The sequence below is a fragment of the Emydura macquarii genome, unplaced genomic scaffold (assembly GCF_026122565.2).
Source record: "Emydura macquarii macquarii isolate MOO-44397 ecotype Brisbane River unplaced genomic scaffold, CSIRO-AGI_Emac_v2 contig_1253, whole genome shotgun sequence".
NCBI lineage: Eukaryota > Metazoa > Chordata > Testudines > Chelidae > Emydura > Emydura macquarii.
The window spans coordinates 26,576,071-26,603,058 of NW_027131390.1; the positions used below are offsets into that span (position 1 = coordinate 26,576,071).

Consider the following 26,988-nt stretch of genomic DNA (forward strand, 5'->3'; position numbering starts at 1 on the left):
TATTGGACATCTACTCACAACAGAGGGACTGAAAGCAGAACCAAGTAAGATCAAGGCCATCAGAGGCATACCAACTTCAATGGATGTGAAAGGGTCATAGCAATTCATAGGAATGATACATTTTCTGTTCAAGTTCTGTCCACACCTGGCTGCAGTTGCGGAACCCATATGTTAGATCACAAGGCAGGATGTTGAGTGGGACTGAGTAGGTCTCAAACAGCAAGGATTTGATGTACTGAAACAAATGATAATGGATGCCCCTGTCTTGAAGTACTACCAGCCAGGAGGGCCACAGACACTCTAGTGAGATGCATCAGAAACTGGACTGGGTGTAGCTCTTTTGCAGGGGCTGCTAGTTGCTTATGCCAGGAATCAGAGCACTGTCAGATACTGAACAGGGGTACACCCAAATAGAAGAAGATCTTCTGACTGTGATAGCTGGAGTGGAGCGATTCTATCAGTGTACACGTGGTGGTAATGCAATCAGAACACAAATTCCTACAGAAAAGAAAAGCAAAGTCCCTTCTTAGTGCTGCAAAGAGACTGCAGTGCATGTTGTTGTGCCTTCAGCACTATCAGGTAGAGATCAGATATTGTCCAGGAGAATTATTGAAGTTAGCTGACACCCTTAGCAGGGCATATATACCCAGCATCAGCAAGTTCGGGGAAGGGGATCAGGACATTGAATCCATTAACATGTCATGCTGTCTCCCAGTTTCAACAGGTAAGTCAAAGAGTCTACAGAAAACAACAACATCAAACTACTGGCAAGGTTGCCAGAAGACAAAAGCCAAGTACCAATAGGAGCAGAGTTATGTTTTCAAATTAAAGATGAGCTTTGTTTGACAGATGGAATCATATTTCAAGGACAGAGAGCGGCTGTCCCTTCATCATTATGTAAGGATTTCATGTCCCTGGACATTGACAGCTGTCTTTTTACAGGCTTGAGTGTGTTTACTGTCCAGGAATGAATACAAAACTCTATTCGTTGATAGAAGGATGTAATATCTGCCGGTTGTGTGATAACTACAGCAGAAAGAGACTCTGTTACCAGATAGGCTGCACTCCCTACCGTGGGGAAAAGGTGGGAGTAGATTTATTTATGTTAAAGGAAAAGCAAGCCTTGATTACAGTGGAATAATACTCAAATTTTGTGGAGGCTGGTGCCGTGTTTGATACCAGAAGCAAGTCAGTGACTGGCAAAGTGGGGGCCTACTTTGCAAAATATGGCATTGCAAACACTGTATTTACCGAAAACAGATTCCAATTTGCCTTGGAAAAATTCAGGGAATTTGCATGCTAATGGGAATTTGACTACCACATCTGCTCCTCGGCATACCCATAGAGTAATGGTATGGTGGAATCAATTATGAAAACAGCTAAGAGACAGCTATACAAGCCTATTTTTTTTCTGTTTTGGACTTCTTGTTAGTATTTTTGGCACACAGGAATACTCCATTTCAGTGGGTGCCAAAACAATCCAGTGCAAACACTGATGGAATAATAGACCAAAACTCTGCTGCCAGTGAGGGGAGACCTGGCAGTCAGAAGGATGAAGACACTGCTCAGAGAGATGGCCAACGGTGAGAGAAAAGAGGCACTAGAGTACAACAGGTCAGCCAAGGACCTACCAGCCCTGGAGACAGGCGCTCCTGGGAGGATCTAGCCACGAGAGAGACACCAGAAGTAGTGGAGTAAAGGAGTTGTGAGGAGTACAGTGGCACCTAGGTCATATGAGGTGAAAATGAGAGAGGACAAATGATCCAAAGGAACAGGAGACACTTACCAGCAGACACAATCCCCAGAAAGAGATGACAGAAATCACAGAATGGAGATAGAGAGTCATCAGGAGGCTCCACAGAAAGAGAGAGTTTACTAGATTCAGAGACAGGAAGACAATATTGCCTGTAGACTAGATTAAATTATCTCAGATTATGTAACCAGATGAGTCTGTGGTAAAGACAAGATGCTAATTTAGCTATGTGCTAGCAGCCTCTAATCAAAGAATACAGGGTGGGAACCCAGGTATTGATTATGTGTTCTTTTAGTGTTTATATTAAAATGTTTGTAAAATAGGGAAGATGTATCATGATTAGTGAAACTGAAATCAGAGAACCAATGTTCTGGAGGGACTGTTACAGAGGAGACATTTCGAGGAAAACAGGGAATATGAGAGATAAAGCTGGAATCAACACAGCCACATGGACAGAGCAGTACCCAGGGTTTAATAATGTTTCACTTGTTCAATTTAACTTCATTCAGTTTCATTGTTTGCGAATAAAACAGCTCCCACATTTATAAAAGTCAGCGTGGACACTCCTCAAACAGTAGTTCCAAGCTGCAAATGTGTGTTTTTTACCTTGGGCTCATCTCTGTTACTCTGAATAGTTCTACCTTTTATCTTGGGTGTAGGTGGAAAGTGTTATAGAGCCATTTTTGTGTTCTTTTGCTTGTTGGTCTATGGAAAGTTCATTTCTATTTCCTAACACAAAGGAGACTATAAAATTGTTCAAACACTAAAACTGCTAAAGGAAGAGCAATTTCCATAACATCCAGATTAAACTACTATTAAAAATACTGTACCAGCATACTGGGACATGCCACTGATTTAAAGTTAGCACTTCAGGTGTGTCTTTTGATCCACAGTTCTCTAAATATTTGTCAAGAGTTTGTTGTTTTTTCTACACATAACAGGTTTAAACAGTCACCTATTTTGACATGCTTCATTGGACTGAGTTTTATTGTGCTATGCATTAATGCAAAAAAGCAACAATTGAAAGACATTAAAAGAAATTGAGACAGTCACCATGCAAAAGGATCATATCTACTGTTTGATGGTCATTCTATAGGTTGATTGAAAATTTTGGTTTGAATATTTTTTTAAATATAGTACACAGTATGAAATGAGGTGCTTGAAAAACTAGTGCTCAAGTTCCCAGCTTGCAAACAGACTTGCAACTGCTCATCTTTCTGGTAGATCTTTGCATTACTCTCTTATATAAATTTAATTGTGCGTTGAAATATCTTTTTGTGTGTCAGTTACACTAATAAGAAAGATTAATTCTGTCTTCTCTTGTCTAGTTATCTTAACTTTTATTAATACATTTTTGCTGTCCCTACACAGGCAACTTTCCCATTGAAATCAAATGTAAAGATAACTAGGCCAAACCCAGAATGTGGTGGACACAGTCACCACATGGGCACCAAACATCTATTTCTCATGCTCAAAGATTTCATTACTCTGCCCTGCTCTTACGCCAGTGGAGTGTTCAAGGGAGAGACAACAGGGAGACAGAGAGGGGACTGAGTGATACCCACCACACCAGAAGTGCAGCCAACTGACAGCTCTGAAATTGAGCTGTCAGTCAGGAAAGTTGGCCTATCAGGCTAAAATAGACAAGCTGCACAAAGAGGTAGGCAACAAAGACCTCCAGAGCCCTTTCCAATCATCCGCATAGGTACACAGGTAATTTTTTTAGGGATTGAGACTCCCATGCTTCTGTGTCCTACTTCAAAAATGTCAGTCTGTGGACAAGGGAAAGGCTATTGAATTTCCCAGCAGCTCTGTAATTCCATGGAGGAGGCAGTGGCTCCCTGTCCAATTCTGTACTATTGCAGAACCAGACTGTTGACCAGCTGAGCAGCTGCATTGTGCCTCCTTCGGTGCCATTCTGTCTGTTCTGAAGTTGATTTGGGTCATTGAGAGCTCTCTCACACAGGTTTAAGTGTCCCTTAGCACATTTTTTTGGGATGCCAGTGCCATTGTTTTTTTATTGCACACTCCTTAAACAGGTATTTTAGTAAATAAAAAGGTAATGTTATTGCAAAATTGCCTAATGATGGGCAAACCTCAAATGGTTCAGAGCTCAGATTTGATTCAGAATTCAAGAGTTCTTTTATAGCTAAATACATTTTCTAAGCTCCTTAGATTGGCAAATTTCATTAGATATATGGTGCAATCTCATGAGGTATATGGCACCACAATAATTTTACTACAGTTTTGGTCTGTGGGAAAGTTGCACTAGTTTAAGTTAAATCAGTTTGTAAACTGATTAAAAATCAGTAGATAAACTGGTGCAAACCCCTGTGTGGAAACTTTTTTGTTTAAGAATGGCTTGTTTTGGTTTAGTCTAAACCAATTCCTAATGACTAACCTGAAAATAAATGCAATCTTAAACTGAATTAAAGTGTGTCCATACAGGGGTTTGCCACATGTTTAACTAAATCAGTTTAAAATCACATATTAGGTTAAATCAGAGCAACTTGCTGTGTAGACAAGCTCTTAATTACTCCTGGTGATTTAATCATGCTTTTTCTTTTCTTCTCTCTCTCTCTCTGAAGTATTGTCTTCTACTTCTTCTTCCATTCTTCTTTTCTGCATTTTAACTGAGCTTTTGAGTAAGGGAAATTTGCCAAGTGTCATTTTACAGGAAAAAGGAAAGTGAAAGAACTTGCTTTATGCTGGTGAGATTAAGTTCTTCTGTGTCTTAAATCAGATGCAATTAGAAAAGAGTTATGTAAAATTCCAGCCTCTATCGTGGTTTAGAAGATATTTTAAAATGCCTGTCCTCATAATCAATTTAAATTTTCAAAAGTGAAATGCCTATCGCCCACTAAAAGTGTGTGTGTGTGGCTTTCAGAGCTAGAGTGGTTTCTGGTAATCATCAAAGAGGAAAAAATACCCTTTGAATACTGAGTGTTTAGGTATTTCTTTCCACTGTACCTCTATGGAAAAGATCTATAGAATTTAATAGAAAGAAACCAATAGGATCGTACAGACTTTACTCCATAAACTGATACAATTTGAGAGGGAGAGTGATCTCTTTTTTGTTTCTCTTTGAACTATCCTATTAAATTGAACATCACTCTTTTAAACTCTATAAGATGGTTAAATAAGCCTATAAAAATGTATTATTTTATACTAAATTCTATGTGACTTTTTCATAGGGTACATAGAAATGAGTCTTGGATTTGTGTAATTTGCTTTTTTTTTGTATGGATGACTTTTTCCCTGCTGCTGAATTGGATGTTGTTGCCTTTGATCTGATTGGTAATACAATGTAGTGTAATAGTTAGACAAGTGATCAGTTTGCCAACACCGAGAAGAGACAGACTCAGGTTGCTGTGAGGTCAGAATTTGTTTCTCCTATTAAACACTGAAAGGTCAAGTAGAGTTTAACTACCATTGGCATCTTTGAAATGTTGTAATAAATGCCAGAGCAGAGAGATTATTATTAATCCGTGATGTAATTAAAAATCTTATAGTCCTAAAAATAAACATTTCTTGTTCAAGATAGCAAGAATGTTACTTTTACTGGTAAAACTCCCAAATAATATTTAAAAATTCTTACATTTCACATTTTCCTTAACTTATACAAATAAATTCACATGAGAAGGATGACACCTTCAGGGGTTGAAGTAATAAATTAATAATTCCAGTGATCTATAGGAAAGTGAAAGATGAGGCTGTGGTTACTGTTCCAACTTCAATAAACCAATTGTGATGGTTTTTCACTAGTAAGTACTGGCACCAGAGTTACTGCTACTATATTCAGAGCAATTTACACAGCCTGTCGTCTGCTTGCTTCAGAATTTTCCCTTGAAGCCTAACAAAATATGTAGCTATTGAAGAAATCTGTGATACATGGGCAAGCTTACTAAATCAAAAGTGTAACATATTTTTATGTCAAATGGCTTATAGTCTCATTGAATCAATAATTAATTTATTAACTGGGTATCATTTGAAAAAAACAAAATCAGCACAGTCTTCACTAAATTGTCTGCTGCCAATTCATAAATAGTTGATGACACAAATGAGAAGTACAACACTAAAATTCAAAATTGTAATGATCAAAGTATTGGGTACCTCACTTATCACAACTCGGAATAAATATATCATGGAATGGGTAATATCTCATTGACACTACAAGACATAATGTTTTTTCCTTGTTATCTACCTAACTGCCAAGTCTACAAAGTTTATAGGCTGCTAAAATAATGTGATGGTGGTAATCCACTTCAGTTGCAGAAATATGAAGTACTGTTGAAATGTATTTCTAGTTGGTTTATTCTTTGTTCTCAAGGGAATAGGTTACTATTTCAGTTCATCTAAAAAAGCCCAGAGAATGAAAGGCAAAACATCAGGATAAATTATGCTAAATGGTGGACTAGACCCCAGAGGAAATCATGCTTCTGTGGTACAGTATTCCTCCATTAATCTTACAAATGTTACATCTAATGTTAATTCTGTAAAGCTGAAGGATTCAAAGATTCATCTGAGCCTTTTAATAATACAGTATTATGTTTTTTTCAGACTTGTACCTTCGTAACTAACTTCGTAGTTTTGACAGACTATACAGATGGAAAGTCTTCTGAGCCACTTAAATATAGAATATTATTTTATTTTACAGAGCACAAATAATCTTGTAATTAAACTGCAAAACTTAAAAAATAATTGCCAGCAAGCAATTACCATTCAATTAAAGAGTAATTACATGGTTATTTGTGCCCTGTAAAATAAAGCATTACTGAAATCAGTAATGCAATCAATATTTTAGCAGAAACAGGATGCTGCAGGGATGGACCTTTCAACCTGAGCTGATTAAATTGTCATCCAAATAATAGTTTCCTGGTTAAATCAGCACATGTTTTGTTTTGATTAATATGGAAATTTATTTCTGATTCTAGTGAATCTTTTACATTAAAAGGCACAAATGAACAACATTGTCATACATCAAGAGTAATCTGCTTTAAAATTCCACTGATGAATTATAGTTTACAAAATGTTGATAAAGTTGCAAAATATGCAATTGTCTATAACAAGCATAAAACTTTATAGAGGATGCAGCTGATTAATAATTTTATTAAAATCAGAAAAGTGGCCTTTTAAAAATATTCCCCAAGCCACCAAGGGAATACATACATGTTAAAAAGAAAAAGGTAATAATTAGCTCTCAGCAGGCATAGAAAACAAAAGAAAAAAAAAGACACTAATTACTGATTCCCAACACCTTGTCACATAACTTTGTAGCCACCAAAAAAACAAAACCAAACCATTACTATATTCTGTCAAAGGTCATTTCCAGATATATAAAAAAAATAGTTGCAGTGAGTTGTGTTTTTGTAAGATTGAATATTCTACTGCTTCCTCATTTTCTTTTTCTACAGATAATGCCTATTTTTGGGCAATTGGGATGACAAGAAATCCTTAGCCTAATTATAGTAATAAAAAAAGAACCACTTGTCATCCTTAACTAATCTGAATTTAGCAGGAAATATAACAGATGTTTGGAAACTACAACTTTGAAGCTGAGTTCTCAAGTAAGAAAACTATTCCTTTTTGAGTGAAATCTATTCCTTTTATTTCCTTTTGTTAGCTTAAGTAATTTCTTACTTTAAAAAAATGTTACCCTTAGTTTTCTAAACTTAATCCATGATACTCTCAAAATCAGTGGTAATTCCTAAGGAAACAATAACCCTCCTGATGGAATGTGAAACAGTAGTATCGAGATTATGAAAGTATGGATTATGCAACAAGAGTGTTGAGAGTATGAAAAATTTCAGAAATATGAATAAAGTTGAAATCTGTAAGATATTTCAGTTCTCCTGGAACCTTAGGTTAGTTCAATTTTAAAGTTCCTTATTGAGTACTTTTGTTATTGATTTAATGTTTGCGACTTGTGATTCTGATTTTTTTTAACTTTACAACAAAAATCCTTCTGAGATTTATCTACAGAATCAACAGAACGTTCTACATTAGTCATCCTAAGTGAAATAGTATCTAATTTAGAATCAGATGAATCACCTTTTATTTGCAGAGATTGACTGCAGCAAATATAGCGATTACATAGAAGCCTCAAGGGAAAAAACCCAATAGTTACATATTTACAAGAAAAATATTTTTCAGATGATAGTATGACTTGTGAATGTGTAGGAAACTGTGATGTGAGTAAAAGCTTCCTCATCATGTTTTCTGCTCTCTTGATCATCACTGACTAATAGGAAGGTACAGAATATTTCTTTTGCACCTCCTTCCTGTACATCTTTACTGAAATGAGATAGAAAAAAAGAAGGAGGTGAAAGTGACCCCTTATAAACCAAAAATGTAGGTATAAACAAGCGTGGGGTGAGAGGATTAAGAAAAGGAAAATTAAAATGCCAGTTTTTCTAATCCCAAATTGTCAAAAAAAATCATGTCAGGTCTCCCCAAAGTCATGGGATGATTTTTTTTTTTAAGAAGTCGTGATTCATTTTATTTGACTTCTGGTTTCTGAGCCTTTAGTGTATGCTTGGGGTATGTTCTTCAAACTTTTCTCCTCAGCATGAGGGCTAGAAACTTATTTTTTCTTTTTGAACAGGAAAGCTGAGATTCCCACATAATCACTTGACTCCTGGAGTTTTGCTTCAAGAAAAAAACACCAAACAGTGTCCTTGTGATATATGCATGAGAGCTGGTAACAGTGAAATGCCTACAATAGTCTATGCTGAGGTTATCACAATAAATTAGCCAGCAGTATGTAGAGAAATAGTAAAATAAAGTATATCAACTAGGGCTTATTGAAAATATTACATCTAAACTGTATTTTTATGAAAAATTAAGTTTTCAGTTAAACAAAATTTTTCACTAGAAGTATCTAGTCTCCATGGAACATTTTGATTTTAATATCAAACTACCAAATGCTCAAAAACTGAAGTTTTCAACTTTTCTCTAAAATATGTTGATTCAGATATGCTGCTTTTGGGGAGTTTTTGGTCCCTCCCAAGTGGGGAGAATTTGATGCCTCATGGGAAATGTTGTCTGTCAGCTCTAATATTGACATTCAATATATTTTACTCTGCAGTGCTGAACTACACCTTTGTAATCTAAAATAATGACGAAAAGGCACTGTGTCATCACAGATTTAAAGATGAAATTGAGTCCAGAGTTTCCAACACAGGAGATGTTAATATGTAGTAAAGAAGTAACTTTAGCCCAGTGACTTTTTCATTGTAGAACACTCTTACTTTAATGGATATCGTGTTAGTGCTATGAGTCTCATACTAGCAGAGAAGATAAAGGAATTTCATATAGACTTATTGAATGTAATGTTAAAATTCCATAATAGAATTTTTGGCAGATGTCTAATGAGCGATAGACTGTAGTATTTAAATTAAACTTTAATATTAAATTAGAGACTATGGTCTTGATTTTGATCTTATTTAGACTATTGTAAATTAGGAATAACGTTACTCAAATCAATAAGGTTACAACTGTGTAAGTAAGATCATCATTGGGCCTAATTACTATTATAGTATTTGCTAAAAGGACATAAACAGATTAAAAACCACATGGGAGGATCTTTAACAAAACAAAACAGATTTCCTTCTCTATTATTAGTAACAGAGATCATCAAAACCAAAAAAAGCATTCTAAAAATCTAAGGGTCAAATCCTGTTCACATTACTTACGTGAGTAGCCCTTTAAAAGTCAATAGAACTATTAATGTAAGCCAGAATTCAGGGGCTAATTCACTTTCCAGCTTTTATATTTATTTAGTGTTGACACTTTGTGCAACACTTGTATTTGTCTAGCAAACAGTACTGAGAAATATTTAAGGGTCTGACCTTGTAAACACTTAGGCTTGTGAGTAGTCCTGTCAAAGTGACTATTCATGTGAGTAAAATTACACATATGCAAAAAATGCAGGATCAGGACAAAAATCCAACCGTTTTCCTCTTCCTTCAAAACTGTTTATGTTTAGATTTTAAAAGATTTTTTCTTAACTTAATATAAACAAATAGGATTTTATGTAAAACACTTGCTAACTGAGGCTGAGGTGGAAAGTTTTATAAATGTTCTGTTAAGGGTTGCACTTTGTTGTGGGCTGTCTGTGGGCAGAGCTACTAATTTCAGCTGATTTGTTTTTGTAATTTATGTCAAAAGCACTTAGAATGCTAGGTAGATATCTTTTAATAAATCAGAAAATAACATTTTTTTGTCTTTAACAAAGCCTAAAATCAAGACTTATTTTAACCTGAGATCTTACTTTTACGTGAAATATACTGAATGATTTCTATAGACAGCCTAGTCAATAGGTAACTAAGACATGAAAATATATGGTGTAATATACCTTAATAGCATGCCTATGGCACTTTGCATATACTTTGTATATGTTGAGAAAAGATTACATTTAAGATGTGTTAAAAATGGGAAGAAGTATTCCTAGTGCAATAGAAAGAGGTTTCACTGAATTTAGCATAGTGAGGAGGTTTCCCAATCACATGATGGTGTAGTAGTAGTGAAACACAGGAGAAACTATAGTGTGAAATTGTACAGATTACTTGGTAAATTTGCATAATAATGCTTCTTTTAGAGAAAATAGATAATAGAAAAATGTGTCCAAATTTCCTGTGCCATACTCACATATATATATACACACTCCTACTCCATGATTATCTGGATATTACAGTAGATTTCATTTCAGAACCATTCCAGTGATAGGGCTCCCTAAAACAGGGTAAACACAAAAAGGAAAAATAATTCAATAAAGTAAAATTCAAAACTGCCTAAACTTAAGCTAAAAAGAAGGGGGGGAAGAGGAGTTTATAGACCGAAAATAGTAAACCAGAAAAAATGATTTTGTGCTAGTTTGATGTACAATAAAACAAAATAACTCTAGCACATGGTGTGAAAAATGAACAGGGTAATGGTACCTCTGCGTAGTGGTACTGGAAGTTGTCTTCATTTAAACACAGAGTTTGTCTTACATTGATGGAGAGCTTTGCCACTGCAAAGTTGATAGAATGAACTTTAACTTAAATTTGTTTGTGAACCAAAAGTCTCCTTTGGATATGCTCTCTATTTGAACCTCATTTATTGTTGCAGCTTGGTTATTTAATACAATGTTTCACAGTATTTTGTCAAAAGTTCTGTTGTTCAGCTGAGTAAAATGTATTTTTACCAAAGAAAAGTGGCAATATCTTTGCAAACATTAGAACCTTATATTTTTATGAATTGGCGTGAGAAAGAGATGATTCCAATGGTCTTTGCTCTGTTCATCTCTGTTGTGGTGACAGCTGCAGGATGGTAGTCCAGATACACAAACTGCATTAGGAATGGAATAGACAAATACACGGATCTTTTACTTCTTTACATTATGAATTAAAACTTGTAATCAAAATTCATAAGCTGTGAGAATTTGTTACATTAGGCCAACATTGTTTTAGCCTTTGCCTAGCAGTCAGAAACACCAGTCAGTCTGTGAGGAAGGGAAATCAGGACTGAAAAGGCTGATAGTTAAATTACTATAGCCACTTCAAGAGTTGGCATTATTATGTAGTGTGGTTTAAAAGGTATTTGGATAGAGGGAGGGGTGGGGAGGCGACAGGATACTAGAAGGAATGAATACATGTTGCATTCAAGTCTTTTGGTTTCTTATTTTTAGTGGACTCAGTTCTCAAACTCCCAGGCCCCAATTTGGTGATAGCAATCTGGAAAATAATCCTTACTACAGAAGTAGTTATCTTCTCAAAGCATGGTGTAAAGATAAATCATATGATTTTAGCAGCATCCCTGTGAGGCACATTAGCCCCATTTTACAGATGCGGGTACTGAGAAACAGTGATTAAATGACCATCTCAAGGTCTAAAGTCAGTGGCAGAGCCAGGATTGGCAGTCAGAATTTCCTTGTTCCCAGTCTAGTGATTTATCCTAAAATTTACTTAGCTCTTTATCCTTTAACATACAGTCACTCCATATGACTCTGAGTGCATGCTTCTGTAAGGGTACATGTCACTCAGTATTTCACTGATGGATCATTTGAGTACAGTACAATGCTTTTTATATTTAACCTGCTACAAGCGGTCCTTTTCTCCTAGGCAAGTGTGTGTGCGTCTCTCTCATTCTCTCTCTCTCTCTATATATACATATGGTTCATACTTGTATAATACAAATGAATACAACATGTATTAAGCAAACATTTCATAAAGAAAATGCATTTAAATTTACCCTCGTATTTCAACAGCTCACGGCCAGGAAGACCCCCGAAGCGCTCTTTGGGAGTTGCTATACAAGAAAATGCACGTCTTCTTCCCCATGGAGTCCCAGGCCTGTTATCACCGGGACTTATCTCCCCGACAGGTAATAAAATCCATCAGATGATCAGCCTGGTTTCTTCATACCATATAGCAGTTGAAATAAACTATTATTGATCCAAATACCATGTCCTTCAGGGCTTTTCAAGCTTTACCAGAGGTTACGTTATTGGATTTTTTTGAGTATTTATTAAAACTATGTTTTGTTGCTGCAGTGACTAAAATCTAATGGATTTGTAGTTTAGTTCTTTATTAATTGTAATTTCCTTACAGGAAATTCCATTAAATACATTCTTTAAAAAACAAAAACCTCAGAAAATTAGTCATTGTCTTAAAGGGTTCTATAGTGTGCATTTTTTACTTTTTGGTGCATGTGTCTTTTAGTTCTCAAGAGATATAAACAAGGTGACTAATATGTATGCTATAAAATCATTATTGTAGGTTAGGAAGATGTAAAACTGGTCACCCAAACTATGGAAATCGTGGTTATCAAAAGGATGACTAAAACCAAATGCAGTTGGTCATGATGTTCTGTTTTAGTACTCTTAATTTGATATCACAAAATATAAAATAATAGCATAATAATACCATCCGTTGACTGTAAATACACCTAAAATATTACATAATTAATAGTGTTTTGCTGTTATTCTCTAATTTATTAAGGCAATGTACATGAAAAGCATAGAAAATTTAAATGTTAGTGAAGCTTCTTGTTATAATTGCCACCAACTAATAGTGCAATATGCATGTGTTTATTTGCTAAGGTCAACCATCACAACTTTATTAATATACAATAGAATGTAACCAATGATTTAAATATTCCACAGGTCTAGCAATCATAATGATGTTGCAACAGTACAGTACAGAACCACCCCAGGCATTGAATACATTGCTTGTGTCTCAGTAATGACCCAATCTTGCATGGTGTTTAGCAGGAGGTGAGGGTATAGAGCAAGTTGAGGAAGATGTTTAGAATTTTGAAGGGATGGGCTGTGACTGAAAGGCATAAGCTACTCTTTAGTCATTAACCCAAATATGTGGTTCTTAAGGGAGTGCCTGGGGCATATTAATTTAGGCCATGATTGTGCAACATGGATGGGCTGCTGCACTATCCCATTGAGCTCAGTGAGGCTCTGTGTGGGCACAGCAGTCCACCCACTTTCAAGAGGTTGCAGGATCAGGGCCTTAAATCCTCTCACGTCCCATTGTGCAGTGAGTGGGAAATTAATGAAGAATTTCAGTTCTCTTGACCCACTGCTGTACAATAAAGTGCCATCATGGAAGCAGGAATGAACATTCTTAAGCAATAATAACATCAATAATTGCTTTATTAAACATGTACTCAAAGTTTGAAAGCATTTTGCTAGATTCAACCCTCCCCCCCTCAGTTCAGTTGGTCCTCAGTCTGTTGTATAATTATGACAATGTGTAATTAATAATTCATTTGTACTGTATTGAAGCTCTAGAATTATGCATTCACCCGGAAGACTGATTTTCATAAACACATTTTTATTTTTAGAATTTTTTAAAACTATATCTCATTCCCAGACTAAGGGTTTTTATATATTTTGTGTGGTATTTGTGATAACGTGTCCAAGAGGCAACCAGTGTTGATAAAATTGTTGTCAAAAGTACACGGTATTGACACTGTGTTTGCAAATGGGGTCTAAAGCTATGCAAAAGGCATATTGAATTGAACTGGGAGTGTGTTAGAACCCCAGTGTGCATTGTATGCTTAGTAAAATAGCATTCAAATGAATCCATGTGGAAATATGTGCTCCTCTGCCAACAGAAAGTAATTAAACATGCTTTAAAAGTAAAAAATTGGTAAAATTAAATAAAAAAGCTTGAACTCCAAATTACTAGACAATCTTTTGGAAAATGTTGAAGATGTTTAACCAAATACTAAAGTAAATGTTTAAAACTACTTTTGCAAAGATATTGCTCACAAAGAAGAGGGATTGTGAAGACTGATACAAGTCCTTTGCAGACTCAGATGAAGACCTATATGGTCATGGCACTCTCCACATTATTTTCACTACAGTGGTACAGGTGGGCTCCTGAGGTGGGCTTCCTAAGGGAAGCTGAAACAGTGCCTCTGGATCTTACTGAAGCTTTAATTACTTGAGGCAGCTGCATGTTATTTGCAAAAAAAAAAAAAAAAGGAAAAAAGAGAGAGAGAGCAAAGCAAGCCTTCTTTCAAAGAATGGAGGGATGGGACAGTCTCTGAATAAGGAAAGAAAGGTACTACAAGAACCATTTCCACACTCATTGCGGATTTGCGGTATGTATCTGGATGAGGCATCTTGGACATGAAGCCTCTGTGCTCTTTATTTATATCTGTGTACTTTTAATTATTGGATTAAACCATCTCTCAGACTCTGTCTGAAAGGCTTCTGACATTTGTCTTTTTTTTCTCCCCAGTTGAACTAAAACTAATAAATGTAAACGCTTCTCAAAGAAGGTGGGGTAGTTATAAAACTTGGGTGATGTGTAGTAAATTAGAACCAGGGAGTGATCACAGAGGTGTAAACCCATTGTCTCCTGGTCATATATCAGTTTGGGTGCTTAAGTTCTCTCACACTTACCATTATTTGTTGTTTAGCCTGGGCTATCTATTCTTTAATTAGGGATAGTCCTCCAGACCAGTGTCCTACAAAACTTTTGTCTAAAACAATGTCAGCCTTTTGCCACGTGGGAGGTAGAAGCACTTTCTCCTGTTTGCTGGGCCAGCTAGCTGCACTTAACAGGCATCGTAGAGAGGAAAACAGCCCAGGCTGTGAGCGTGACTGGGGAGAGAATGCAGCCATTTGGCAGATCCTCAGGAGAACCCCCTCTTCCCATTGATTTAGAAATGGTGTTGGGGAGCATTTTTTCCTTATATCTTGGTGCTGCTTTAACTCTTCTCCTTTCTCGTGGTACATGCAACAGAGTTTTCCTCCCTAGGCCTCCTTTCCTCTTCTGGGCCTCCTCAGCCCTACATCTCCTCTGAACTCTCTCCCCTTAAATAACTCAGCCTCTGATCTTGTCATATCTTGGTGGAGCAAGCACACAAAGATGGTTATGTAAATCTGCCTTCATGCTTCAGATAGGAAATTTCAAACTCATTATGCTTGAGTAGCTTTGAAATTTTCCAAAGTCTGTCTGTCTCTCTACAAAATATCATACTAGTTGTTCACTGCTCACTTAAACTCCACATAGCAAACACTGAGTTCCTCATCAGCAATTATGTGATTCATACCTTCCTTTTATGCTCTTCAGTCCCTCCTTCTTTTATTGATCTATCAATTCAAAATCTCAGCAGTTCACCTTCAGCTATTCTGCTGGGTGGATGGATAGGTCCCAAGGAGCTGCTTCTGTGAGTTGGGGATTCACAGATCACTCTGGAGAGTGACGGTCAGCAGCTTTCTCTAGACTTGAGTCAGCCATCTGCATTTCACCTCTTGTAATACATGTTGCTATTTTCATCACCCATTTGGGCTGTAACAGCTCAGTTTACATGATCATTTTAACATAATAAACGGGCAGTTAAATTAGGCATAATGCACTTTGCAGCTTTAACTTTTTGGCTTCAAGTGTGTGGATAGAAAACTCAACACTTTTGTTCACAAACCTGTGCATTTTTTCCTCTGTCTTAGTTTCTTGTTGGTTTATTAAAAGTTAAGTGTAAATGAAATAGTTCAATTAGTAGATAATGAATACCATTTAGCGCCTTTGAGTATTTAATCAATACAGTGGTGGCTACAGGAATACTGTAAGTTTAAGTGTTGCCTTGCTTCCAAATACTACATTAAACAGTAGTTTCTTTTTGTTTCTGCATGCTCAGAAAAATTGTTAAGAATAATTTGGTCTTTCCAGCAAAAACAATGAGAGTTAAAGACTAACAAATTTCTGCGGGCATAATCTTTCGTGGGCTGCAACCCACTTCGTCAGATGCATGAAATGGAAATCGCTGATAGGAGGCATATATATACATCCAAGGGTAAGAAACAACAATGGGGAGGGCAAGTGCTAACAAAGTCAATTCAGTTAGAGTAGATGAGGCCTATTCAGACCCAATCTGATTGTGTCAAGTTTGCATATGAGTTCCAGCTCTGCAGTTTCTTCCTGAAGTCTGTTTTTGAAGTTTTTTTATAGAAGTATGGCAACTTTCAAGTCAGCTACAGAGTGTCCTGGGAGATTGAAGTACTCTCTGACTGGTTTATGGATGTTACCATTTTTTATGTCTGATTTGTGTCCATTTATTCTTTTGCATAGTGACAGTCCGGTTTGGCCAATGTACATGGCAGAGGGGCATTGCTGGCACATAATGGCATACATTACATTAGTAGACGTGCAGGTGAATGAGCTCCTGATGATGTGGCTGATGTGGTTAGGTCCTGTGATGGTGTCACTAGAGTCAATGTGCGGGCAGAGCTGGCAACAGGGTTTGTTGCAGGGATAGGTTCCTGGGTTAGTGTTCTTGTTGTATGGTGTACGGTTGCTAGTGAGTATTTGCTTCAGGTTGGGGGGCTGTCTGTAAGCAAGGATAGGACTGCCTCTCACAGCTTGAGCGAGTGAGGGATCATCTGCTAGGATAGGTTGTAGATCCTTAATGATGTGTTGGAGAGATTTTATCTGGGGGTTGTAGGTGATGGCCAGTGGTATTCTGTTGTTTTCTTTGGTGGGTCTGTCCTGTAGTAGGTGACTTCTGGGTACCCGTCTGGCTCTGTCAATTTGTTTCTTCACCTCCCCAGTACTTTAATTTAGGATTTATATGTTAGAGAAGAGAACTAGATGTGAGGTATACCACCACCATCAATACCCATCTGCCTTTTATTAATCACAGTTTATCTCCCCACTTTTACCCATACCTGGTCCCAAATCTGCTTCCCAGTTGTACTTGAACTGGCCTAGCAGAAAAGCTGCAAGACTTGCTATGAAAGCTTGCAGAGCTAAGGGGTGTGTGGAGGAATGAGAGCATGCTTATTGAGAGATGCAGCCGGGACAGAGTTGAATCTGTTGCCAAAAAAGAGGGCTTCGTTGCATGGAGGTCAACAGCAATATGTGGCATTGGCTCAAATGTTTGAAATTCAGATAAACTTAGAAAATTCTGATCTTTATTCAAACTAGAAAAATGTACAATCCACCAAATCTTTAGAAGCTCCTCTGTTCTTGCTGTGAAGCTGAGCTGATTGAGTTCTGAGAGGAAGCAGCTGTTACTTATAGTATAAGCACACGCTTCTGGTCAACTTAGAATACCTGTTGACTCGTTTCACCACATAAAGTAGCTGGATTTAAGGCTACCATGCCTGATGGCTGCTAACAAAATGTTGAAAGAAGTCTGAATCCTCTGTCCCATTGTAACTGGCCTAGGAGCAAAGAAAGCAAATGATTATATGGATTAGTGAACTGTTCTCATCAACGTAGTAGATTGAGCATTTTGGTATGTTTACATCTCACTTCTCCAGATCCCTTATGTTGTTTCCCATTATCCCTTTTTGGTAATAATGGATGTTCTTTTTTTAAGTTCCCTTTCTAATAGGAAGCATATGGACAACTTTGTCATTATTGGCATTACCTGGTTTGACTGAATTATTATCTTTTAAAAAATCCAAGCCATACACACTGTCTCAAGATGACTGCAAGATTTCTCTGCCTGTGGGGTTATAAACTGTTCTTGGTGACAATTCTGTAGTGAATTACTTTGATATATATGGCTAATAAATTAATATGATTCAGTTAATGAGTAGTAGAAGTGTTGCCAAACTCCACTAGTCCAGCTATTAATGCTGCTCCAGATTTGCAGTTCTAGCTGCCCCCTGTGGTGAGAGGATCACTGCTACCTACACACTGTCATTGTGATAAATGGCATATCCCACAGTGCCCTGCATTCCATCTGGTATGTCCCCAAAATTAGAAATATTTTATACAAATGACATGCTTACGAGCTAGACCTTAAAAGAGCTATTTTTTTAAAGAATAAAAAATCATATTCCTTTTTAATACCATAGCTAATGCATGTTACTACCATAGCTAATGCAATTCCTGAGAAAGGAAAATATGTGTAAATAATGTAGGAAAGCTATCCATTGTATTATATAACTGACAAATAAGTTACACTGTCACTATTTTATTTTATTGTGCAATAATTGGTGTTGGGTGCACATGTGATCATTAAAATACCTATTTGATTTGATTTTAAAGTCAAATTCTGTATATATTGAATTCTTAAATACCCAAGTGTTTGATTCCAAAACCACAAACCAAAATGCTGATGCCTACAGCTTTCTGTGAAGGGTAAATACTCTGAAATGAATGGGAGTTCTAAGTGTTTGAGGAATCGAGTATGAGACCAGTTTTTTTTTTTAAACTAGTCATTAGTCTTTAAAGTGCAACTCCTTACAGGAGCACTGATATCTTGAAAAAAACATACCCAATAATCCAGAGTCTCCCTTTCTGTTTTGTATTATCTGTCTTTAAGGTCCACATTTTCAGTGTCTGCCTCTGTTTTACAGGGACATTTTAGGCAGATGCATATTGCACCTAGAAATAAAGAGTCTGAGCTTCAGCCTGCCCAAAAATATATCATTAAATCTCAATTCTTTGAGAACTTAATTAAACATGGTCTCAGCTACTAATTATTGTCAAAGAGGTGTAAGGGTTTGTGCAAAGCTGTTTTTGGTTTTGATCCTTCTGAGTTCAAAGCTTCTTTGAGATCACAAAGCTCAAAATGACGCTTAGCTAAAATGGCCAAGTTTTGCTTGGTTTTGTGTTGAGAACTGGCAGAAAAAATGAATGCACTTAAATATTCAGTCCACCTCTGCTCTCAACTTGGCCAGATTTGCTAGTGTCAGTGAACTGTTTGGGAAACTTGAAGATGGTAACAAAATTCTTAATCAGGAGAGTTTCATTTATTTTGGGGGATTTGTTATGAAAATTGCTTTATTATATTCTGACTGGGTGCTTTGTAGAGTAGCTGTAGACTGGTTTGGGAATGTAGGGAAACGCTAGAATGTTTCTTCACGTGCATAAATAGATAAATTCATAACAAGTCAAGATTTTAAATAATTCATACTCTTTATTTTTCTTCATGGTTTTCAGAATCCCTCTTAACAAATTGATAATAAATTTGTTTTCTGTTAATGGCGTCATCCTTTTCCATTTAGCTGATATTGATTTTCTCCCCAAGGCTCATGCTTTGCTTCTTATGGAGGAAACCAGTGTGGCTTGGCAACGTTTCTTTTCTATATAACTCATTACTCAGAATTATCATGAATAGAGATAAAGTTAGCAATGATGACAACAAAGCTCTGGAAGACATCTTGTTATTTTGAGTTCCCTCTGTAGTTTGGATGGCTTCCTTAGTAGCAACAAAATAGTAATATTGTGGCTGAACAGTGGCTGTTGGGTTTCATTTTTCATTTTCATAGTGGAGAAACTGAACAAAAATACTTGGATTCTGAAAGATTCTCCATCCAATAAATTTAGCTTTAAAGTACAGGACATATTCTGGCATTTAAATGTCTGAATTAATTGTGTTCCTTTAAGAATCTCAAATCGTTTTGTGGGTTTTAGCTTAACTCTTAGTTCTAGGAGTTATACTAGCTTTGATTAAATGTCTGAATTAATTGAAATTAAGTTGGCATTGAGGCATTTTCCACTGACATTAATAGGGATCAGCTTATTGACTCAGCTGGTTTTGAGGCTCATCTAAATGCACTCTAGTACGATAATCCTCCTGTAGTCAAATCGAACAACTTCAGATTCTAGAGATGCTACCTTTTGGCAAGATCATGCCTAATCCTGATTCTCCATTGTTTGGGAATAGGGCAGTGTATGCTAAAACAGTACTCTGAAAATGATGGGTATATCATTGCAGAAAAAGAATATAAATCCTTTGTCACTCCACTGGTGTCTGCACTCTGGGTCAAATTTATCCAGTTGATTTTAGTGGTGTTTAGCAAAAGACACATAGGCCCATTGTATCTTCAGTCATTTTAATTCTCATTTTCGGTGGCTTGACTAGTAATTGTCTGTAATAAAGTGGAAACCAAAATTTAATTTAAGAATCCATTTAAATAAACACAATTGTAAACTTTTCATTGCAGGGTCGACAGTTACAGTGACCATACCTCACAGAGATAATGGTTGCAGAAAAACATTGATCTATGGAGTAAAGTATATAGTCAGCCATCTATTTGCACTGTCTAAATCCAATCTGTTTACTCAAATAACATGATCTTTAATGCCAGCCTCCATATCTAAATTAGATTTGAGTAGTGAGATTTCTCATAGGAAAGTCTTCTAAGTCTGTGTTTTGACAAAATTGTGAACAGTTGGTGTAACTGTACTGTTGCAAATTGACCAGAAAATTCAGATAGGGAACAAAACAAAGCTCAGCAAATAACATAAAAACACACCATATTTAAATGCAAGTGATTTCTTAGTGGTATTTCATCCTGTGTGATTAATTCCTCTTGATGGAATATAATAGTTGGATATTATTAATTTAATGCCAGTTCTTCTCAATCTGTTGCACAGAGTTTTGTAATTTGCAGTAAAGTTATGCATGCAGCTAGTCCTACTGACTTGAATGGGACTACTTACACACTTAAAGTTAAGCACATGTTTAAGTACTTGGATAGTTTATGGCCTAGGTTCTTTTCAAGTGAATAGAAAACAATTCCTATAGTGAAAATATAAGTGATAATGGCTACAATGGAAATTCCTTGACTGATAGCCATACTTCTTTTATATTGTACTACCAAAAAAAGTAATGGCCACACTTATTTGCTTTTGACATAATTAAAGTAAGCAATTACCTATTTTAAAAATTACAGAATCTAAATTAGATAAATTTTTGCTATCTGTTGTAATGTTTAGTATTATGTTTGCTATAATTTGCTGCTGCACTGACAGGCTATGAATAATATGTGAGTCTACACACCATAAAAACACAATAAATTAACTTAAAACTACTCTGCTAGAAAAATAATAGTCCATATGTTTATGAATTCTGTGGGAATGCTTTCTTGGCATCCAAGAATATTTAGTCTTGATGAAATTAAACTTCCAATATTGATATTATCTGTTACCTTCTCATTTTAACCTGCAATATATCCATGGGATTAGGGTTGGCATATGTTGTGTGGGGAGAACTTGATTTTCTGACAGTATTTTTGATAGCCTATAGATACCAACAGTCATTTGCTCTTACTCTTACTTAAGAAAATATTTGATAATATTTTTTAAAAAGTAGATAATATTGGAAATATATGATTTTTTGTTTATTGTTCAGAGGTGTGAATTACATAAATAAGTTTTCCAGAAAGCATTTTTCTCTACATTTTTTCCATAAATTATACGATTTATGGTATTTGCTGATCTTATCACATCACTTACTAATGCACCGAGTCAGAGATACTTAAAATTTGGGTGAACAATGGTTAAGTGAAAATCATGCTTTTCATGAAAATGGCTTTTATACAGTGTATAGTTGTAGCAAATGGTAATTTAGAATATTGTTTTTTTACACATCTTTGTCTGTGATACCTCTTTTTCCTAGTCCTTCTCTCTGATCACACTTTATTGTCCAGTTTAGCCCATATACTAATACTGAGTTGGGCTGTTTGAACCTAACTGTATGTTTAGTGTGTGCCTGCTTGGCAATTAAATGCCACTTTGCTGCACTTCAATCTTACTCTAGTTTGGAGTATTAGTTGTAGCAAAGATTGCATATTAATACGCAGTACTCAGTAAAGTTAACTTCTCATTGTTAAGTATAATCCACTGAGCTTATTTCAATACTATACAGTATAAATAATCATGAAATTGCAACATTAATAGATTTATTTTTATCCAAATTGTGAGCACCGAAGGAGTGACCTGTAGGCTTGTTATTTAAGAAAAAATAAAAGAGAACTACCAAATGTAAGTAAAAAATAATTACATTAAAAAATACACCAGAGCCTAAGAGATGAACATTAAAATGATTTTGTTGTAACTTGCAAGCAGAGCTTTTAATAATAATAATAATTAATAATAATACTCTGTGCTTTCAGATTAGCTAGACAAACAGCTCATGCAGAAGTTCATTTACCACAAAGATTTCTATTTCACATGTCACAAGAATGCAAGTTGTGACCTGGCTGACCAGTGGCATAAGAATTTGGGAAGGAGAGTATTTGTCCAGATTTACTTAAATGTTACATCTCACAACTTTAATAGCTCATTTATGCTTGTTTATTACTTCAGAATTTTAGGATTGACACTTGTGTTGGAATTGTCAATAAAGTCGCACATATGCTGAAAGGGTGGGAATGGCTGGGTTCAGAGACAGGAATTACTGCTGGAAGTAACCAGAGAGAGTGTCAATCCAGCAAAATTCAGAGTTGTGAGCCAGACTGTCCCATGAAGTCACAGCTCTGTATGGAGTAAGGCAGAGTTGCATTGGAGCTACTGGGGAGGGTGGTCACTGTGCCTATCCCTTAGAAGAGTGCAATATGTTGAGTAAGACCAGCTTTGCTGAATGAAGCAGAAAAGCATGAATCTGCTTTCTCACTGCTCCTTTTGGAGAAGCTGCATATTCAGAGGCCGTATTCCTGAGCAGACCTTGTGCTATACGAAATGCATGGGCTGTAGTTATCAGTCCTCGCATGGAAGTTTGTAAGGGGTATGTGCAGAGAGCACATTCTGTGTGCCCCTCTTTCCAACCCTTCCCATTTCATCAAGCAACTGGGCAGGTGCTCCATCTAGCCCAATGGTCCTCAAACTTTTTCCCTTGCTTCCCCCTTACATGGTTGGAAGCCGCGGTTGGGGCCAGGAGCAGGGCGTGGTTGGGGCAATGGTCGAGAGTCGGGGACTGCAGTTGGGGCTGAGGACCAGAGCTGAGGCTGGGGCTGCGGCTGAGATCCAAGGCTAGGGCTTCGCCTAGGGCCACGGCTGGGAGTGGAGCTGAGGGCTGGGGCTGGGACCAGGACCAGTGCCGGAGTGGAGCTGAGGGCAGAGCAGGGCTGGGTAGTACTCCCTCCCTGCCCCGCATTGGGTCTGGCTGCCCTCCTGTGCCCCTCTGAAAATTTGGGGACCACTGATCTAGTTTAATGCATTTAGGACAAAAAAATTATAACTTTATAAAGACTAATATATTTACTTCCCATTATGCTTACCAAATACCCAGTTCTGGGCACAAATTTGAACTCCATTTTTGATCTAGCATAATTGAAATGTGTTGGTATGTCTGATGAGCCATCTTAAATGACTTGATGAGCCATCTTACGTGGAAATGTGTCCATAGCACAGAATCACCTTAATTTACTAATGGGCTCTCAGACGAGAGGCCAGTGTCTGAATGGGCATAGATCCCAAACTACCCTTACACTCTTGGAGATGGTCCCCTCCAGTTAAGGCTGAGGCATGTTCATGGGGTTATACAGAACAGCTTGCACTGCTGCTGTCATATTGTACCTGTGCTAAGGATAATTGCAGGACTTTAGTTCCCTATGCTACCAGGCCAAATAGACTCTTTAGCCAGCACTGAATTCATGCAAAAAATAGTTTGCAAGGGAAAAAAAGTTCCCCAAAGTACAAGGCTCATTTAATGATGGGCAGAATATTTAAAACTTGACTCCAGAAAGAAAAGTAATATATATAATACATGCCTAAAATGTAAATAACAGACATTTTTATTAGCAAAACAAAGCCTTTATTAAAATATAATGATCTACAAGGTTTTTTATTTAATCAAATGAATTACAGTAATGCAAGTCTGAGAAATGATCTGGAAAAGGTGGAGTACCCTCCTATAAAAGCAAGCTATGATAACCTTTCCTTTATTCTTTAATATGTTGAAAGAGTATTTCTACACTGACTTATTAAATTAGGCAAGGTCACCTTTTCATTTTATTAACAGATTAGGTTTGCCAGATCATGGACTTTGATTCTGAAAATGTGGATGAATCACGCAGTAACATATGTCAAGAAGAAAGTAGGTTGAAACAATGCTAAATCAATTTTACATAGCTTACACTTTTTGCTTTTAGCATTAGGTGCTTGTAAAAAAATGGTCAAGTGCTTAATTACTGGCTGTGTAATTTGCTATTAATTAGATACGCTTTTCAAGTAATAAAAACAATATTAAAATATATTTAGTAAGTGGATTATCCTGCAAGTCTGTATTTAATATTTTTATAAAGGAAGGAAATCTCCTTTTCAGAAGTAATGAGAAATCTTTTCCATTTGACATACAGTGTACAATCAGAGCTTTGAAAGGATAGCTACAAACAGTAGACAATAGGACTAGTCACGTGCTTAAGTGCTTTACTGGAACAGGCTCAGAGTGCTCAGCATCTTGATGGATTGAGTTTTGCACCTTGTAATGCTACTTAAGATGCCAACCATATCATTTTCCATGCTCATATCCTTACGATGTTTTCTTGTGCTCACATTTTAAAAATATTGTCCAACAAATACTTTTTTTCATTGTTCATAAAGAATTTGAAACAATAATTCCTAAATAAAGCAGAAGAGGTATTTTTGTAATTTTACCTTCAGTTTCTTGGAATTATTTATTTTTCTTTATCAGTATCTATCAAATGGGATCCATGTATGTAAGTGTAAATAAAAATGATATAGATAATCTTTTCTAGTGTGTCTACAACAGACAGCAGCTGCTGCTGGAATACTGTATCCAGTTCTGGGGCCCACAGTTCAAGAAGAATGTTAATACATTGGAGAGAGTTCAGAGAAGAGCCATGAAAATGATTAAAGAATTACAAAACTGTCTTATGGACTCAAGGAGCTCAATCTATTTAGTTTAACAAGAAGAAAGTTAAGGGGTGACTTGATTACAGTCTAAAAGTACCTACATGGGAAACAAATATTTAATAATGGGCTTGTCAGTCTAGCAGAGAAAGGGTATAATATGATCTAATGGCTGGAAGTTGAAGCAAGACAATTTCTGACTGGAAATAAACTGTAAATTTGTATCGGTGACAGTAATGAACCATTGGAACAATTTACCAAGTGTATTAGTGGATTCACCATCAATGATCATTTTAAAATCAAGATTAGATGTTTTTCTAAAAGATCTGCTCTAGGAATTATTTTGTTAAAGTTCACACTAGATGATCACAGTGATCCCTTTTAGCTTCAGAATCTGAGTCTATGAATACTGTCGCTGATTCCCAAATGGTGGGTAAATAAAGGAGTAAATTTGAATAGATTATTTTCATATTATACATATGATCTCAAAAGCGAGTACATTAATATACAGAAACAGCTAAATCCCACTATCATTGATAGCTCAATAGTTCTACACACAAATGCAGAAAACACTCTTCTTGCTACTTACTGCATATGCTCAGTGCTCAACAGAGTGCAATTGACTTGGCCCCAGCAATCGCAGAGCAGGTGACTTGATTACACTGAAATCAGGCAGAAAATGTCCTCTTCTGGCCACTCAAGTGAATCAGTCAAATTATCAAGTGGCAAAACTAATTCTACGCCCTGGGCCATCAGAGCTGCCACTTCCTATAAGTCAAGCCTTCACTTAGTGTGAAATTGTTTTTTATTTTATTCTCTTTTATTTATTATGCTTATTTCAACTAACTCATTTAGTAAATGTAAATCAGAGAGCATACTAGAGCTGTTTCAGATGTGCGACCTTCTCATGCGGTGATGCTGAAATACTTGAGGCTGTTGTCCATTGAGGAAAATTCCAAATCTGTTATGACCTATATAGTTAGAAAGTAATACTTCAGATTTTCAAATGAGACAGAATGAGAAGAAAAGATTAAATATGATTTTAAAATTGGCTAAAATTACTCGTGGCTGAGCTTTTTTTTAATAGCAGATATAATTCAGAGGGGACACTTACACTTTTAAGAATTAGAAACATATCTGCTATTAATTGCAGGCCATTAAATACCAGTTAATTTTAAAGAGTTGGGCAGAACAAATACTTCCTTAGAAAGCTTCTAATATTCTTTTTAATTTTAAATATGGACTTAAATTTTAAAGGGCCTTGCAGAAATGAGACCAAAGATCTACATAATTTACCTATATAAATGGTGCATCGCAGGTACCACACCAGGATATAATTCTGTCCATGTGGCAGCCCCACATTTTTTCTGTGCCTCCGGGTGCACAGTGATATGTTGTCCTGTACAAAAAAATTAAGATATGTTGGTGTCTCTTATTTCATACAAAGCAAAACAGCAAACAAAAGAGAGAACAAATATAAAGTGTCAGACAGTTCAAAGTTAAGTCATCCTGGAACATTGTGTATCACTACTGAAATGAAATGGCAGCTGAATGGTGACTCTTTGAAATGTAAAGATGCAGAAACAAGAGATGTGGTCAAGGAGTAAGTGAGAGAAACTTCCACTGCTGTTGATACAGTACACAGAGTTAGAATATGTCCTGCGCAGATCAGAGGAGAAGGAAGGCAGAAGTCTCAAAAGCAAGCAGAGTCTTAGAAAGGACTGGGAAGGCTCACACTGTTAACAAAATGGATGCATCTGCTTTGCTGGTGGCATGAGACCAGCTTCTGCTAGCTCCAGCAGGTTCTTGAGAGAGCCCCTATACGTGATTTATGGAAAATAGTGGATTCATTGATCTTTGTGCTCCCTATTGTTTAAGCACCGTTGTCATAGGAAGATAGTGCAATCTTCCAGTGATATTTTGAAGGGTCCTGCCATTGGTTTGTTTTAGTGTTTATATGTGAAAATTTGGTTCTTAAAAAATTTGATGATAAAATCTTGGATGTATATTTGAAATATATCAGTATAATTTAGGCTTTATAAAAACCTAGATGATATTCATTCAGTGTTCTGTAAATGGCAACTGTTTGCCAATTTCACATTGCTGAAAGTTTTTTGCTGCCAGGCTTGACTGTGAAAAATCTATTAAGCATTGTAGACATGTTATCAGGATTTA

General features: G+C 36.4%; 1 protein-coding gene across 1 annotated transcript in view; it reads left to right on the forward strand.

Annotated features, from left to right (window-relative positions):
• Positions 1 to 26,988, forward strand: part of DACH2 (dachshund family transcription factor 2) — a 479,250-nt gene that overhangs the window by 249,645 nt on the left and 202,617 nt on the right. Inside the window, exon 2 of the mRNA XM_067548387.1 lies at positions 12,003 to 12,118. Within this exon, the coding sequence (XP_067404488.1) occupies positions 12,003 to 12,118 (116 nt within the window). The remainder of the gene's footprint in view (positions 1 to 12,002; positions 12,119 to 26,988) is intronic.